The 13,564-nt window shown below is 40.9% G+C and overlaps 2 protein-coding genes and 1 pseudogene across 2 annotated transcripts; all 3 read left to right on the forward strand.

Moving 5' to 3' along the window:
* The first annotated feature begins 4,593 nt into the window (after positions 1-4,593).
* LOC119720402 lies at positions 4,594-5,837 on the forward strand (annotated as a pseudogene).
* Positions 5,838-7,020: 1,183 nt separating this feature from the next.
* LOC119720813 (dopamine receptor 2-like) lies at positions 7,021-8,073 on the forward strand. The gene has a single exon (XM_038190665.1). It carries the CDS (start codon positions 7,098-7,100, stop codon positions 8,064-8,066), a length of 969 nt encoding a protein of 322 aa, XP_038046593.1. The 5' UTR covers positions 7,021-7,097; the 3' UTR covers positions 8,067-8,073.
* Positions 8,074-11,535: 3,462 nt separating this feature from the next.
* On the forward strand, positions 11,536-12,501 carry LOC119720411 (allatostatin-A receptor-like). Its single transcript, XM_038190076.1, has one exon. It carries the CDS (start codon positions 11,536-11,538, stop codon positions 12,499-12,501), a length of 966 nt encoding a protein of 321 aa, XP_038046004.1.
* The last annotated feature ends 1,063 nt before the right edge of the window (positions 12,502-13,564 follow it).

The raw sequence follows: 13,564 nt of genomic DNA on the forward strand, positions 1-13,564 counted from the left end.
TCATATTTTGAATGAAAAGGGTTAGTTTTGATGAAAAAAATCCACTTTAATAAAAACTGACCACTTCTTGAAAGAAAACACACCGCGAAAAAGCCACCTGCTCTTCTTGTGGGAGACTTTCAGGTTGAATAAGCCAGTTCCAAGCACTTCTGTTCATCAAAAATAATTATACAGTTGTGCAGCCCACTATTAAAAAGAAATCGAGATTTTAAGTTTACCGTATACCATTATACCATAAGACACCTGTTAGTATATAGCTATAACAGACATGGCACTCTGTTGTTCAAGTTGATACCCATATTGTCAAACGCGTGTTGTTTGGTATTTCAGAATTCACACATTTATTATTCACAAAGGCGTAAAACTGTGTCAGGACGGGGGATACCATTGTGGACATAACCATAGGTACACCCGATAAACATTCTGCATTCGGTAACTTTCAAATATGTTTGACTTCAAGAGACCTTGGTGGTTTTCTTGACATTTTATATAAATCCATTGGGAGCATAGCTGCAATGTATCAATAATAACATAAGAGTCATTTTATCGATTGGGAATATAGTTTGCAATACATCAAGTGGGAACAACGCCTGAAAAGTATCCGATATGACCATGGCCCGCAATGTCTCCAATGCGAACGCAAGTACAGCCTACGTGAGTGTCCTATGGGCACATGTTTGCATTGTATATCCAATGAGGACAAATTCGGGAGCATAGTCTGCAATGTATTCTGTATAAAACGAAGCCTGAAATAATATCAAATCCGATGTTTCATATCCAACGGGTACATTGCTTGCAATGTATCCGATGGGATCAACTTGCAATGTATCAAAGGGAAACAAAGACATTTTAGTTTTGGGAAATGATGATTTTTGGCGTTCTCATCTTCTCCTACATTCTCAAGAAAAGCTGTGTCTTTCACCGTGTATATTATATTCGTCTTGTTCCTCAGCACTGGATACTTTTAGCAGGGTGGTTGTGTTGCACTTGGTAATAGTGCCTTCCAGACTTTGTAAAGTCGTAGGTCTGATGTGTTCGCGCTGCGAAATCGCAAGATTTGAACACGTTTCAACTCCATCGAAATTCGCTGCGAACGTTTTGCGACGTCAAATTAACTTCGCTCAAGTTTGGCATTCATGTGAAGTATGAGCCGGCCTTAACTGAGTTAACCTAGATCTCAGCCAGATACATAGAAACCGATGGCATTGGGAGCATTCGATTGCATGGGATGTAGATTTCATTAGAACGTATAGTTCACAAGGAAACGTGCCCACAGATTACGTAGATTGTAATGAGATAACATTAGAACGAAGTTCACATTGAAACATTCGTTATATCACATTAGGACGGCGTAGCCCTACATTAGTTTGGAATGTTTATTACATAAGAACGATCGTTCACATTGAAATGTGAGGTGGACACAGATTAGAAACGTAGGCCTAAATTTAGACTAGGATATTTACTGGAACGTAGTTTAGAACGTATAGAGTTTACATGAAAACGTGCAGTTGACACAGATTACATCCAAAATGTCGATTACATGAGATATGTAGGGTATCTTGGGATGTCGTACGCTTTCACCAAAGGATTTCTTTTCACTTTTGAAATTCATATTACATGTATCCAGTAAATTATAGTATTTCCCGTTTGATAAACGTATAACATTATAATATGTAGTACATTTCCAATCTGTAAACTTCTTCTTTTCTGAATTCACTATTTCTTTCCCTTCTTTGAAAGCCGTCTCTTTCAAAGCCCCTCTTTCATAGCCACTTGATCGACGACTTTCAATTAAAAAAAAAGGGATGTTATATCTATCCGTCATTGGTGAATCGGTGCACAAAATGTAACTGATGTTCATCTGTGGCATAAGGCATTGTATATACTGTCTTGTAGGCTTATTTCTATAAATTGTCTTATTTGGTGACAAAATGTCGGGATTTGTTTTACAAGATTGTGTTCATAAATTAACAAAAGGAAGTTATAATTCAGAAATGTGCTCAAAGTTTATGGGGAATCTAAAATGGGTCCATAGCTACAAACAAGCTCAATATAACTTCGGTTATTGCTTCTGGCATTGTTCGAGAATGTCATGTACATTGGGTTCAAGTCTTCGAGAGATTCCTTTCAATCCAATTTGTTTTTAGAGTGAGTCCTCCTTATGTAGTCTGAGTATCACACGTTTACCGACAGAGCTCTCTCCGACATCTGATATAATATATCAGAATAAAATATCGAATAAAATACAATAACATATCGAAAACAATTGTGCATTGCTCAAATATTGTGTGAGCAATGCAAATTGTATTCGACCCACGCGCCAGACAATCGGAGTCGACTTAAGAAATGGTGAGGTCATTTGATCAGAAATATGGGCTAAGCTGTTGATTGGTCAATTTGGCCGACATGTTTTTGAAATTCAATATTGGAAGGCGCCAACTGAATGTTCAGAATTTCGACAGCAAGACGAACTCTTTGTTTTGTGTAATTAATCGCTGAATCTGCTCGCACGTCACAGACCCTTGCTACTCATTCATTTGGCCATTGTTACACATATTTAATGAAAAACATGTCTCTCAGATTGCTTTTGTAGTGTGTCACAAGAGGGCGCAATTTTGTTTCTTTAAATTTAATATTCATTAGGTCTTCACGGTCCGCCTCCCTTTTGTTGATACCGCCTATAGTGAATATGTTAATTGTGATTGATTTTTGGGGAGTGGTATCCCGAATAAGGCCGTAGCTGGAAAGTTTGAAAGAATTTGTGGATTTTTTAAGTTACATAACATTTAGAGGGGTGTGTGTGGTATGTGAATTTCTAAGGTTGTAATTTGCATTTTCTAGACTGACTTACTGAAGTATTCACATTCTTTGGGTGCCGTAGAATTTTAGGGAGCGGTTGAGGGGAGAAGCAAACAGGTTGGAGGTGCGATAGCACATACTGAGCGATAGCTCCTGATAATTAGCTTTGCTAGATTTCATTTTGGGGATTTGAGAATCCTGGTTTTTGGTGTTAGCCAAAGTGTCAGCGTTAGCTGTTTTTAGCTGTTTTCAGCGTTTGTTGCCTGTGACTAGCTGTTTCTCACAAGCTGTTTTAGCCAGCGAGATTTGCACCCCTTGACGGTGTACCGGGTCTTAGGAGCCAGTATATACTGTAAGTTGTATTTAAATGATTTTTCTTATTGGTTTAATGTAATTATTTCATTTCAACATCGATAAATGAGTCAATTTTGTTGTAATGTAGATCGTGCATATTTGAATGGGTTAACATGGTAAATTTGCTTTTTGAGACACGCCCCTTTTGGGAGGATATTCACACTGTTTTGTGGTCCATTTGATGTACTTAAGTTAAGCCTGAAAATACTAGGAAGTAGGTGTTTATCATTGTATTTAATATTTTCAGGGCTCCTTATTGTGGTTTTAAAACCACACCCGACAAGTTTGACCGGACCGCCCATTGGCTGGGACCGCGGTGATTTGTCTCACTGCACTGTGGAGCCTTCCTGCTCTCTAGACACTGAGGTCGTGGACATCTGGCCCGCCCAGTCGCATGTAAAGGAGCGTCATCCACCTCCGATTCGCCAGTGCAAGGATCCCTTCGTGGACCGCTGGACGATCGCTCACCCAACAGTGAACTGATTGAGTATTATCCTCAGGTTGTAGAGTTATAAGTATTGGGAAAGTCATTAGGGTCTAGGAATTGAATTAGGCAAACAGTACTCCCCATTCATTGAATTCTGGTATATTTTGTAGATAGTGTAAATAAATATTTATTTTCTTTTGTAAATATCAATATCTGTTTCTGAAGATTTCCTTTTTTTTATCAGGGACGTGTCCTAGAAACATAAATTCTTCGTATAGTTGAGCCCGGTTTGTGACATAGTGAATAGACAGGAATGCTGACATTAAAGCCCCAGGCCTTCACTAATTCAATCACAGAACACATTTTTTCACTTCCGAGAGTGCTTCAATTTAATTTAGGTACAAAAGAAACGTGGGTACGTAATTATCGTTAGCGCACTACAATGGTGAGGTCATTTGATCAGAAATATGGACTAAGCTGTTGATTGGTAAACTTGGCCGACATGCTTTTGTAATTTGACAGCGGAAAGATCCGATAGAAGGCGCCCATGCACTGATTGTTCAGAATTCAAAGACACGACAAAGTCTTGTTTGGCGTAATTATTCGCCGAATCTGCTCGCACATTACAGACCCTTGCTTCTCATTTTATTTGGCCATTGTTACAAATACTTACAAAACATGTGTCTCTCAGATTGCTCTGAAGTGAATAAACAAGAATGTCGACATTAAAGCCCCAGACCTTCATTCATTTCCGATCGAGCGTTCTTCAATTTAATTTAGGTACAAAAGAAACGTGGGTACGTAATTATCGATAGCGCACTACAACACAGAGCAAGGGGAATTTCTATACAATTCATACCTAGGCCAGGCTGATCACTTACGGTGGAAAAAAATTAAGCTAATATGACCTTGGGGCACATTTTGATTCAGCGTATCAGAATAAAACACGCGGAGTAAGCTTGTCTTGATTCAGAAGCTTCATCACACCACTATAGACTTGCCACATCTAAAAGATGGATGCTTGGTCGATTCTGCGTACAGTCATCGGGAGCATTGGCATCCTGGGTAACTTTGTCGTTTGCATTGTCATCGCTAAAGTTCCGGCCATGAGAACATTGACCAACGCCTTCATCTTCAACCAGGCTTTGGTAGATTTCCACGGCTCGTTGTTCGTGGTGCTTCAGAGTAACATCAGAGCACCGAAGGTACTGCATTCCAACGCCGTGATCGCGACCATCTAGTGCTACATTTGGCAGTCAAATGTCATACTCTGGGTCCTGTACGTCGCCTCCACATTGAATCTGGTCGCCCTTACATCTGAGCGCTACTTGGCCATTGTGTACCCGTTCAAGTACGTGACTTACTTCGGTAAGAAACAGGCCACGGGTATGCTTGTCGCAGTTTGGGTGTTGGCCATCGGCTACAAAGGCACCAATGCGTTTTATAATCAAATCGTTGATCGCGCTTGCGTGTTTGCCAATCTGTCTAGCGCGGCACACAAGGCATGGGGAACTATTACATTTCTCATCGAGTACTTGATCCCGTTGATCTTTATGACTTTCTGCTACGTCCACATCATCCTTCAGCTGAAGAAAGCTTCGACAACTGTCCACGCCGAGCCATCAACCAGCCAAGAAAGCAACAGTAGTATGAGTGGTTCCCTTCTTCGCGCCCGACGTAACACGCTGAAGACCCTCTTCATTGTCTTTGTGACATACACCAGCTGCTGGTCGCCCAATCAGATCGCCTTCTTCATGTTTAACGTCGGATTTTTCTCGCTAGACTATAATAGCGCTTTCTATTTTATCTCAGCGGTGCTGGTGCAGCTTAACTGTTGCATAAACCCGATCATCTACGCCTTCAAGTACAAACAGTTCCAGACAGGTGTACGAGTTTTGCTAGAACCGTGTTTCCCGAAACTGGCTCCTAAACGCCAGCAGGAATCGGTGGCAACCATTGCTGGCAACCACCGCCCAAATTAAGGACAATTTCGTGCCACAGTACATGTACTAAGTGTAGTACTGCGCGAAAAGCGAAAAGAAATCCTTAGGTGAAAGCGTACGACATCCCAAGATACCCTACATATCTCATGTAATCGACATTTTGTATGTAATCTGTTCCCACTGCACGTTTTCATGTAAACTATATACGTTCTAAACTACGTTCTAGTAATTAACGTTCTAGTCTACATTCTAATTCACATTACATGTATCCAGTAAATTATAGTATTTTTCGTTTGATAAGCGTATGACATCATAATATGTATCACATTTCCAATCTGTAAACTTTTTTTTTACTGAATTCACTATTTCTTTCCCTTCTTTGAAAGCCGTCTCTTTCAAAGCCCCTCTTTCATAGCCACGTGATCGACGACTTTCAATTTAAAAAAGGGATGTTATATCTGTTCGTCATTGGTGAATCGGTGCACAAAATGTAACTGATGTTCATCTGTGGTATAAGGCATTGTATATACTATCTTGTAGGCTTATTTCTATAAATTGTCTTTTTAATATGTGGCGACAAAATGTCGGGATTTTTTTTTTACAAGATTGTGTTCATAAATTAACAAAAGGAAGTTATAATTCAGAAATGTGCTCAAAGTTTATGGGGAATCTAAAATGGGTCCATAGCTTCAAACAAGCTCAATGTAACTTCGGGTTTTGCTTCTGGCATTTTTCGAGAATGTCATGTACATTGGGTTCAAGTCTTCGAGAGATTCCTTTCAATCCAATTTGTTTTTAGAGTGAGTCCTCCTTATGTAGTCTGAGTATCACACGTTTACCGACAGAGCTCTCTCCGACATCTGATATAATATATCAGAATAAAATATCGAATAAAATACAATAACATATCGAAAACAATTGTGCATTGCTCAAATATTGTGTGAGCAATGCAAATTGTATTCGACCCACGCACCAGACAATCGGAGTCGACTTAAGAAATAGTGAGGTCATTTGATCAGAAATATGGACTAAGCTGTTGATTGGTCAATTTGGCCGACATGTTTTTGAAATTCGACAATGGAAGCTAGGCGCCAACTGAATGTTCAGAATTTCGACAACAAGACGAACTCTTTGTTTTGCGTAATTAATCGCTGAATCTGCTCGCACGTCACAGACCCTTGCTACTCATTCATTTGGCCATTGTTACACATATTTTATGAAAAAAACATGTCTCTCAGATTGCTTTGTAGTGAATAGACAGGAATGCTGACATTAAAGCCCCAGCTCTTCACGTAATTCCATCACAGAACACAATTTTTCACTTCTGAGAGTGCTTCAATTTAATTTAGGTACAAAAGAAACGTGGGTACACAATTATCGATTGCGCACTACAACAAAGAGGGACATCTCTATACAATTCACATCTAGGCCAGGCTGATCACGGTGGAAAAATTAATCTGAGGATAGGACCTTGGGGCACATTTGATTCAGCGTATCAGTATAAAACACACGGAGTTAGCTTGTCTTGATTCAGAAGCCTCATCACACTAATATAGACTTGCAACATCTCCAAGATGGACGGTTGGTCGATTCTGCGTACAGTCACCGGAAGCATTGGCATCCTGGGTAACTCTGTCGTCTGCATTGTCATCGCTAAAGTTCCGGCCATGAGAACACTGACCAACGTCTTCATCTTCAACCAGGCTCTGGTCGATCTACTCGGCTCGTTGTTCATGGTGCTTCACAATAACATCAGAGCACCGAAGGTACTGCATCCCAACGCCGTGATCGCGACCATCCAGTGCTACATTTGGCAGTCAAATGTCATCCTCTGGGTTCTTTACGTCGCATCGACTTTGAATCTGGTCGCTCTTACATCTGAGCGCTACGTGGCCATTGTGTACCCGTTCAAGTACGTGACTTACTTCGGTAAGAAACAGGCCACGGGTATGCTTGTCGCAGTTTGGGTGTTGGCAATCGGCTACAAAGGCACCAATGCGTTCTATTATGGAATGGAGGATCGCGCTTGCGTGTTTGCCAGTCTGTCTACAGCGGCGAACGTGGCATGGGGAACTATTACATTTCTCGTCGAGTACTTGATCCCGTTGATTTTTATGACTTTCTGCTACGTCCACATTATCCTTCAGCTGAAGAAAGCTTCGACAACTGTCCACGCCGAGCCATCAACTAGCCAACAAAGCGACAGTAGTATGAGTGGTTCCCTTCTTCGCGCCCGACGTAACACCCTGAAGACCCTCTTCATTGTCTTTGTGACATACACCATCTGCTGGTCGCCCAATCAGATCGCCTTCTTCATGTTTAACGTCGGGTTTTTCTCGCTAGACTACAACAGCGCTTTCTATTTTATCACAGCGGTGCTGGTGCAGCTGAACTCTTGCATAAACCCGATCATCTACGCCTTCAAGTACAAACAGTTCCAGACAGGTTTACGAGTTTTGCTAGAACCGTGTTGCCCGAAACTGGCTCCTAAACGCCAGCAGGAATCGGTGGCAACCATTGCTGGCAACCACCGCCCAAATTAAGGACAATTTCGTGACACAGTACATTTACTACGTGTAGTACTGCGCGATCTCTTCATAACTGCACGTCACCCCTAAATAACGCCGTTTGCTTGCCACAGAAAGCACTCTCATCACGTCACGTCTGTACAGCTCTTCTTTCTGAACATCACTGCGACTCCCAATCACATTCAAGACAGCACTAGCATGTACAAAACCGTATCGAACAAGTTCTCATAATCGTGATGTTGATCACGCTCGACTCTATCTTTCTCTAAGCTGTGAGTGCTCTGTACCCGTGGACCCTAGTCCCTTACCTTGAAAGATCACTCTCAGTGGATGCTAATTAAACACGAACGTTCCGAGTTGTGCTCAAAAACAGCTGGCGAGACCGTGTAACCCCGTCCTTTCCGGAGATCTTCCAAAGGTTGGAGACAACAAGGTGGCGTCTCAGAGGATGAACTTGTAGCTTTAAACTGTAATCGTCACCACGAACAGCCTGCGAAACAGCTCTTGCTCTGGTAGCCGCTACGTGGCACCAAGAAGCTAGGAAGGCAGAACATCACATTAAACTTGTAGATTAAAATTGTAGTGGAAGATCGAGACGATTTGTAGATCAAAATGTGGAGCATAGCCCGCCAGACTGTGGCCGACGGAGTAGGCCTAGTAGTATGTTTTTTTTGTAGTTTATTTTTATCTCAGCAAACCTTGAAATGACAAGGTCTCGATCCGCTCGGAAATCAATACCGCGCACTCTCAGGGACACTGGGAAACGTGCTTTCTCCGCTGCTATGGTTTCCAAATATGGAACACTCTGCCCATCACTGTCCGGAATGGATCGTCGTCTGTTGAGCAGTTTAAAAGATTCTCGAAAACCTATTCTAATCTCACTTTAACCCAGTTTTGTAGGTTTGTTCAAACCGCTTCTGAAACGTATGGCGTCTTATAATAGAATGCGTGACAACCTGCGGCGGTCGTTGTGGTGATTTTGAAAAATGCTCAGAATGGGTTTATACATGTGTCAAAACTTAGGTTAAGGCCGATACTTTATGGCTCTATTTTGGGAATCGAAGGGCGCTGAGCAAAATATGCAATCTCAATTCTAACTGAGTTTATTAAGCTTTTCTCTGTGGGCCTATGTGATTTTGGTTGTATTTATTAGCAATATATCTGGCTCTTAGTTCAAATACAAGCTTGTCAACCTCGTCCCATACGCTCCCATAGCTGCTCCAAGGCCTCGCCCTGGTACTCGATCATTTTGCATGTTTAAAAATCTCCTCTCTTAATTTATTGAGTGAAAATGTCATATTTTGAACGAAAAGGGTTATTTTTGATGAAAAAAATCCACTTTAATAAAAACTGACCACTTCTTGAAAGAAAACACACCGTGACACCACCAGCTCTTGTTCTGGGAGACTTTCAGGGTGAATAAGCCAGTTTCAAGCACTTCTGTTTATCAAAAATAATCATGCAGTTTTGTAGCCTAAAAAAGAAATCGAGATTTTAAGTTTACCGTATACCATTATACCATAAGATACCTGTTAGTATATAGCTATAACAGACATGGCATATTGTTGTTTAAGTTGATACCCATATTGTCAAAACGCGTGTTGTTTGGTATTTCAGAATTCATTTATTATTCAACAGGGCGTACAACTGTGTCAGGATGGGGGATACCATTGTGGACATAACCATAGGTACACCCGATAAACATTTTGCATTCGGTAACTTTCAAATATGTTTGATTTCAAGAGACCTTGGTGGTTTTCTTGACATTTTATGTACATCCATTGGAAGCATAGCTGCAATGTATCACAGTGATAACAGAAGAGTCGTTATATTGATTGGAAATATAGTTTTCAATACATCAAGTGGGAACAAAGCCTGAAAAGTATCCGATATGACCATAGCCCGCAATGTCTCGAATGCCAAAACAAGTACACATGAAATTCCAATTCCTTATCTTTCTTTTAGTACAAGAATCATTCAAATCACTCATGTACTTTGTAAGTTACGGAGTTGTAAAGACAACCGACGTTTTAAGGTTCTGTCCGCATGGATCACAAAAAAAGTTCGGTGTTCTTTCAGCAAACGAAAACAAATCACATAGGGATGTGTGTGAATTGTTTTGTTTTGCTGAAAGAACACACACCTTTTTTGTGATCCGTGGATAGAACTTTAAAGCGGTGGTTGTGTTTAAACTAAACTCCGTAACTTGTAAAGGACATAAGGGATTTGAATGATTCTTGTACTAAACAAAAAAACGCTTATAAATTTGAAGTTTATATCCTAGATTTTGGAAGTGCTACATGCCAAACTTCACTAAAACAATGGTCCCAACATCTGGGTTTCGTTTTTTTTTACTCACCCTGTATTTGAGGTGTGTTTTGTTATTAATGCACAAGAAGTCTATACACCTGCTTATCCCTGATGAACGAAAGGCACCTCAAACATGGCTGCAGTACAAATGATCTATCTTGAAAAGTAACCTACAAGAACTTCAACAAGATCTTTGAGGCAGATGCTGCAAGGAACGAAATATCAGACCCTCTTATAACTTGTTTTGATATAGACATTCCAACAAGGACTATCAAATCGTGACTGGCAATTTTCAGCGCACACAAATGTATTATTAGATTGCCGTTTTCGGCACTGAGTCCTGCGATTTGTTTTCATTTTGTTTATTATTTCACAGGTATAAAACAAAAAAAATATATAAATATATTAAGATGTATATGTATAAACAACTAAGTACCATTATGGAAATCAGATGGACAAATAAGCGAGTAGGAAAAAGAAAAAACTTAAGTGCACCCTGCAGGATCTTTAAAAAGTTAACTTAATAACTATAGAGTAGTTCTCAAGGTATTCTCCTTTCCTGTCAAAAGGAAACTTTTTGGAGAGGAAGCTTTCAATTTTGCTTCCTAAGCTGAGCTAATGGAAGTTTAAAACAGCTTTGTTTTCCTTCAAGTTTCATGGGAAACATGAATCGTTCGAGCTTTTACCAAACGAAACGTGACTTCGTGACTTGGTTGTTGGTTTGCCCGAGGACAAAAGCAAGATAGGATTGAAGGGATTCTTTTCAATTGAAATCCATTATGAATCTGTCTTTAATGTTTCGACCATTGTAACAAATAAATGAAAACCACAATGAAAGCGTATGCGTCTATGAGCATTACTTCCAAGTTAATTGCCACATATGCTTTTAAACTGGATAAACCTTGATAGCATGAGACCTGCACGAAATTTCATCACAAATGAAAACATACACCTGAGTCGTGTATTCAGTCGAGGAAAAGGAGAAATTCGATTGATGGTAAGCGCTACATCAATACGAAGTGGACCATCTGCTTTGATTCATTTGTGGGCAATATGTCGGTTTGAAAAGTGGAATTGATTAAATTCTAGGCACTCAAAGTTACATCAGTGTGTCGGTATAATATAACGGGGTTGTCTTGTCTTGAAGTAACACACCGCTGCAAAAATCTCCAAGATGAGTGCTCGGTCTATTCTACGTACAGTCATCGGGAGCATTGACATCCTGGGTAACTCTGTCGTCTGCATTGTCATCGCTAAAGTTCCGGCCATGAGAACGCTGACCAACGCCTTCATCTTCAACCAGGCTCTGATCGATCTACTCGGCTCGTTGTTCATGGTGCTTCACAATAACATCAGAGCACCGAAGGTACTGCATCCCAATGCCGTGATCGCGACCATCCAGTGCTACATTTGGCAGTCAAATGTCATCCTCTGGGTTCTTTACGTCGCATCGACTTTGAATCTGGTCGCTCTTACATCTGAGCGCTACTTGGCCATTGTGTACCCGTTCAAGTACGTGACATACTTCGGTAGGAAACAGGCCACGGGTATGCTTGTTGCAGTTTGGGTGTTGGCAATCGGCTACAAAGGCACCAATGCGTTCTATTATCGAATGGAGGATCGCGCTTGCGTGTTTGCCAGTCTGTCTACCGCGGCGAACGTGGCATGGGGAACTATTGCATTTCTCGTCGAGTACTTGATCCCGTTGATTTTTATGACTTTCTGCTACGTCCACATCATCCTTCAGCTGAAGAAAGCTTCGACAACTGTCCACGCCGAGCCATCAACCAGCCAAGAAAGCGACAATAGTATGAGTGGTTCCCTGCTTCGCGCCCGACGTAACACGCTGAAGACCCTCTTCATTGTCTTTGTGACGTACACCATCTGCTGGTCGCCCAATCAGATCGCCTTCTTAGTGTACAATTTGGGGTTTCAGCTGAATTTCAGCGGTGCTTTCTATTTCACCTCGCTGGCTTTGGTGCAGCTGAACTGTTGTATTAATCCCTTCATCTACACCTTCAAGTACAAACAGTTACAGACTGGTGTACGACTTTTGCTGGAACCGTGTTGCCCGAAACTGGCTCCTAAACGCCAGCAGGAATCGGTGGCAATCATTGCAGTAAGCCACCCCCAAAATTAAGAACAGTTAAGCAGAGTCACAACGCCATATCATGTCCGTCACCACTTGAATAACGTCCATGAATTGGGAGCAAATAACGTGGCGATGATTGGGCTGCTTTCGAAGAAAATTGATCCTCGCTAGCCATAGCAGTCTTACGTCGTAGGACGTCCTGACAAACCCATTCCAAATCTTTACTACAGCATCCCCCCACCCAAAAAAATGTCCGTCTGATTCCTTTTAAACTAACTACAAAACCATGAGGTCCATTTTGAAATTTGTTAGTTCTGCAGATACATGTATACTCCTAAAGCCTTGGCCTCAACCCCTATAAGTTTATTTAATTTCAGTCAAGCATTACTGAACAATTGAGTACAACAACAATTTTGGACACTGTGACATTGGCAGCGGTGGTTGACACCGGAACAAACACGGGTATCACGTGGTGGCTAATCGAACGCTCTCGTGTGAACCCACCCACACGTAATTGACAGATTCGCAATCAGAGAGGGCGGGAGTTTGGGTGGACACCCGGACACAATTTGGCATAAACAAACACGTTGGTATAAAGTATACTGTGATGGCAATTTTCAGCAAAATGCCCTCTTCTGCACTGTGTGCTTATCTCTTTAAGTATGAGTGGTTTAAAAGTGTTGACATGAACTTTTTCCTGGGGAAAAAACAATAAGCCAAAGATAATTAAATGTTTGAGTTGAAGTCACATGGCACATTGACTTTTATACTTCGTGTCCATTTTCGGCACTGCATTAGTACTTCAAGCTATAGGCCTATTTCAATTTTTTTTTAAAAGGGTTATCTTAGACATTGTAGCGTTTTGTATGCAATATTTCACAGTTTATTCAATTTCTTTAATAATCAATTCTTAGCACCAGTGAAACAAGGGATTTGTTTAAGGAAATATTAATTAAAATGTCGTTCTGCAAACGCGATGACTATAGGGGTGCAACCCTGCATTAAATTTACCATAGACACTAGTGATAAATGCCAATACTTCAAAATTCTTTTAACAATTCTCAAAACTCTCTTAGGTATTGAAGCTGCACAGGAAAATGACGATCAACGA

This window comes from Patiria miniata, unplaced genomic scaffold (assembly GCF_015706575.1).
Source record: "Patiria miniata isolate m_02_andy unplaced genomic scaffold, ASM1570657v1 HiC_scaffold_9, whole genome shotgun sequence".
NCBI lineage: Eukaryota > Metazoa > Echinodermata > Asteroidea > Valvatida > Asterinidae > Patiria > Patiria miniata.

Excerpts from the sequence above, each read along its gene's own strand:
- LOC119720813 (XM_038190665.1), top strand. The coding sequence starts at position 7,098 with ATGGACGGTTGGTCGATTCTGCGTACAGTCACCGGAAGCATTGGCATC.
- LOC119720411 (XM_038190076.1), top strand. The coding sequence starts at position 11,536 with ATGAGTGCTCGGTCTATTCTACGTACAGTCATCGGGAGCATTGACATC.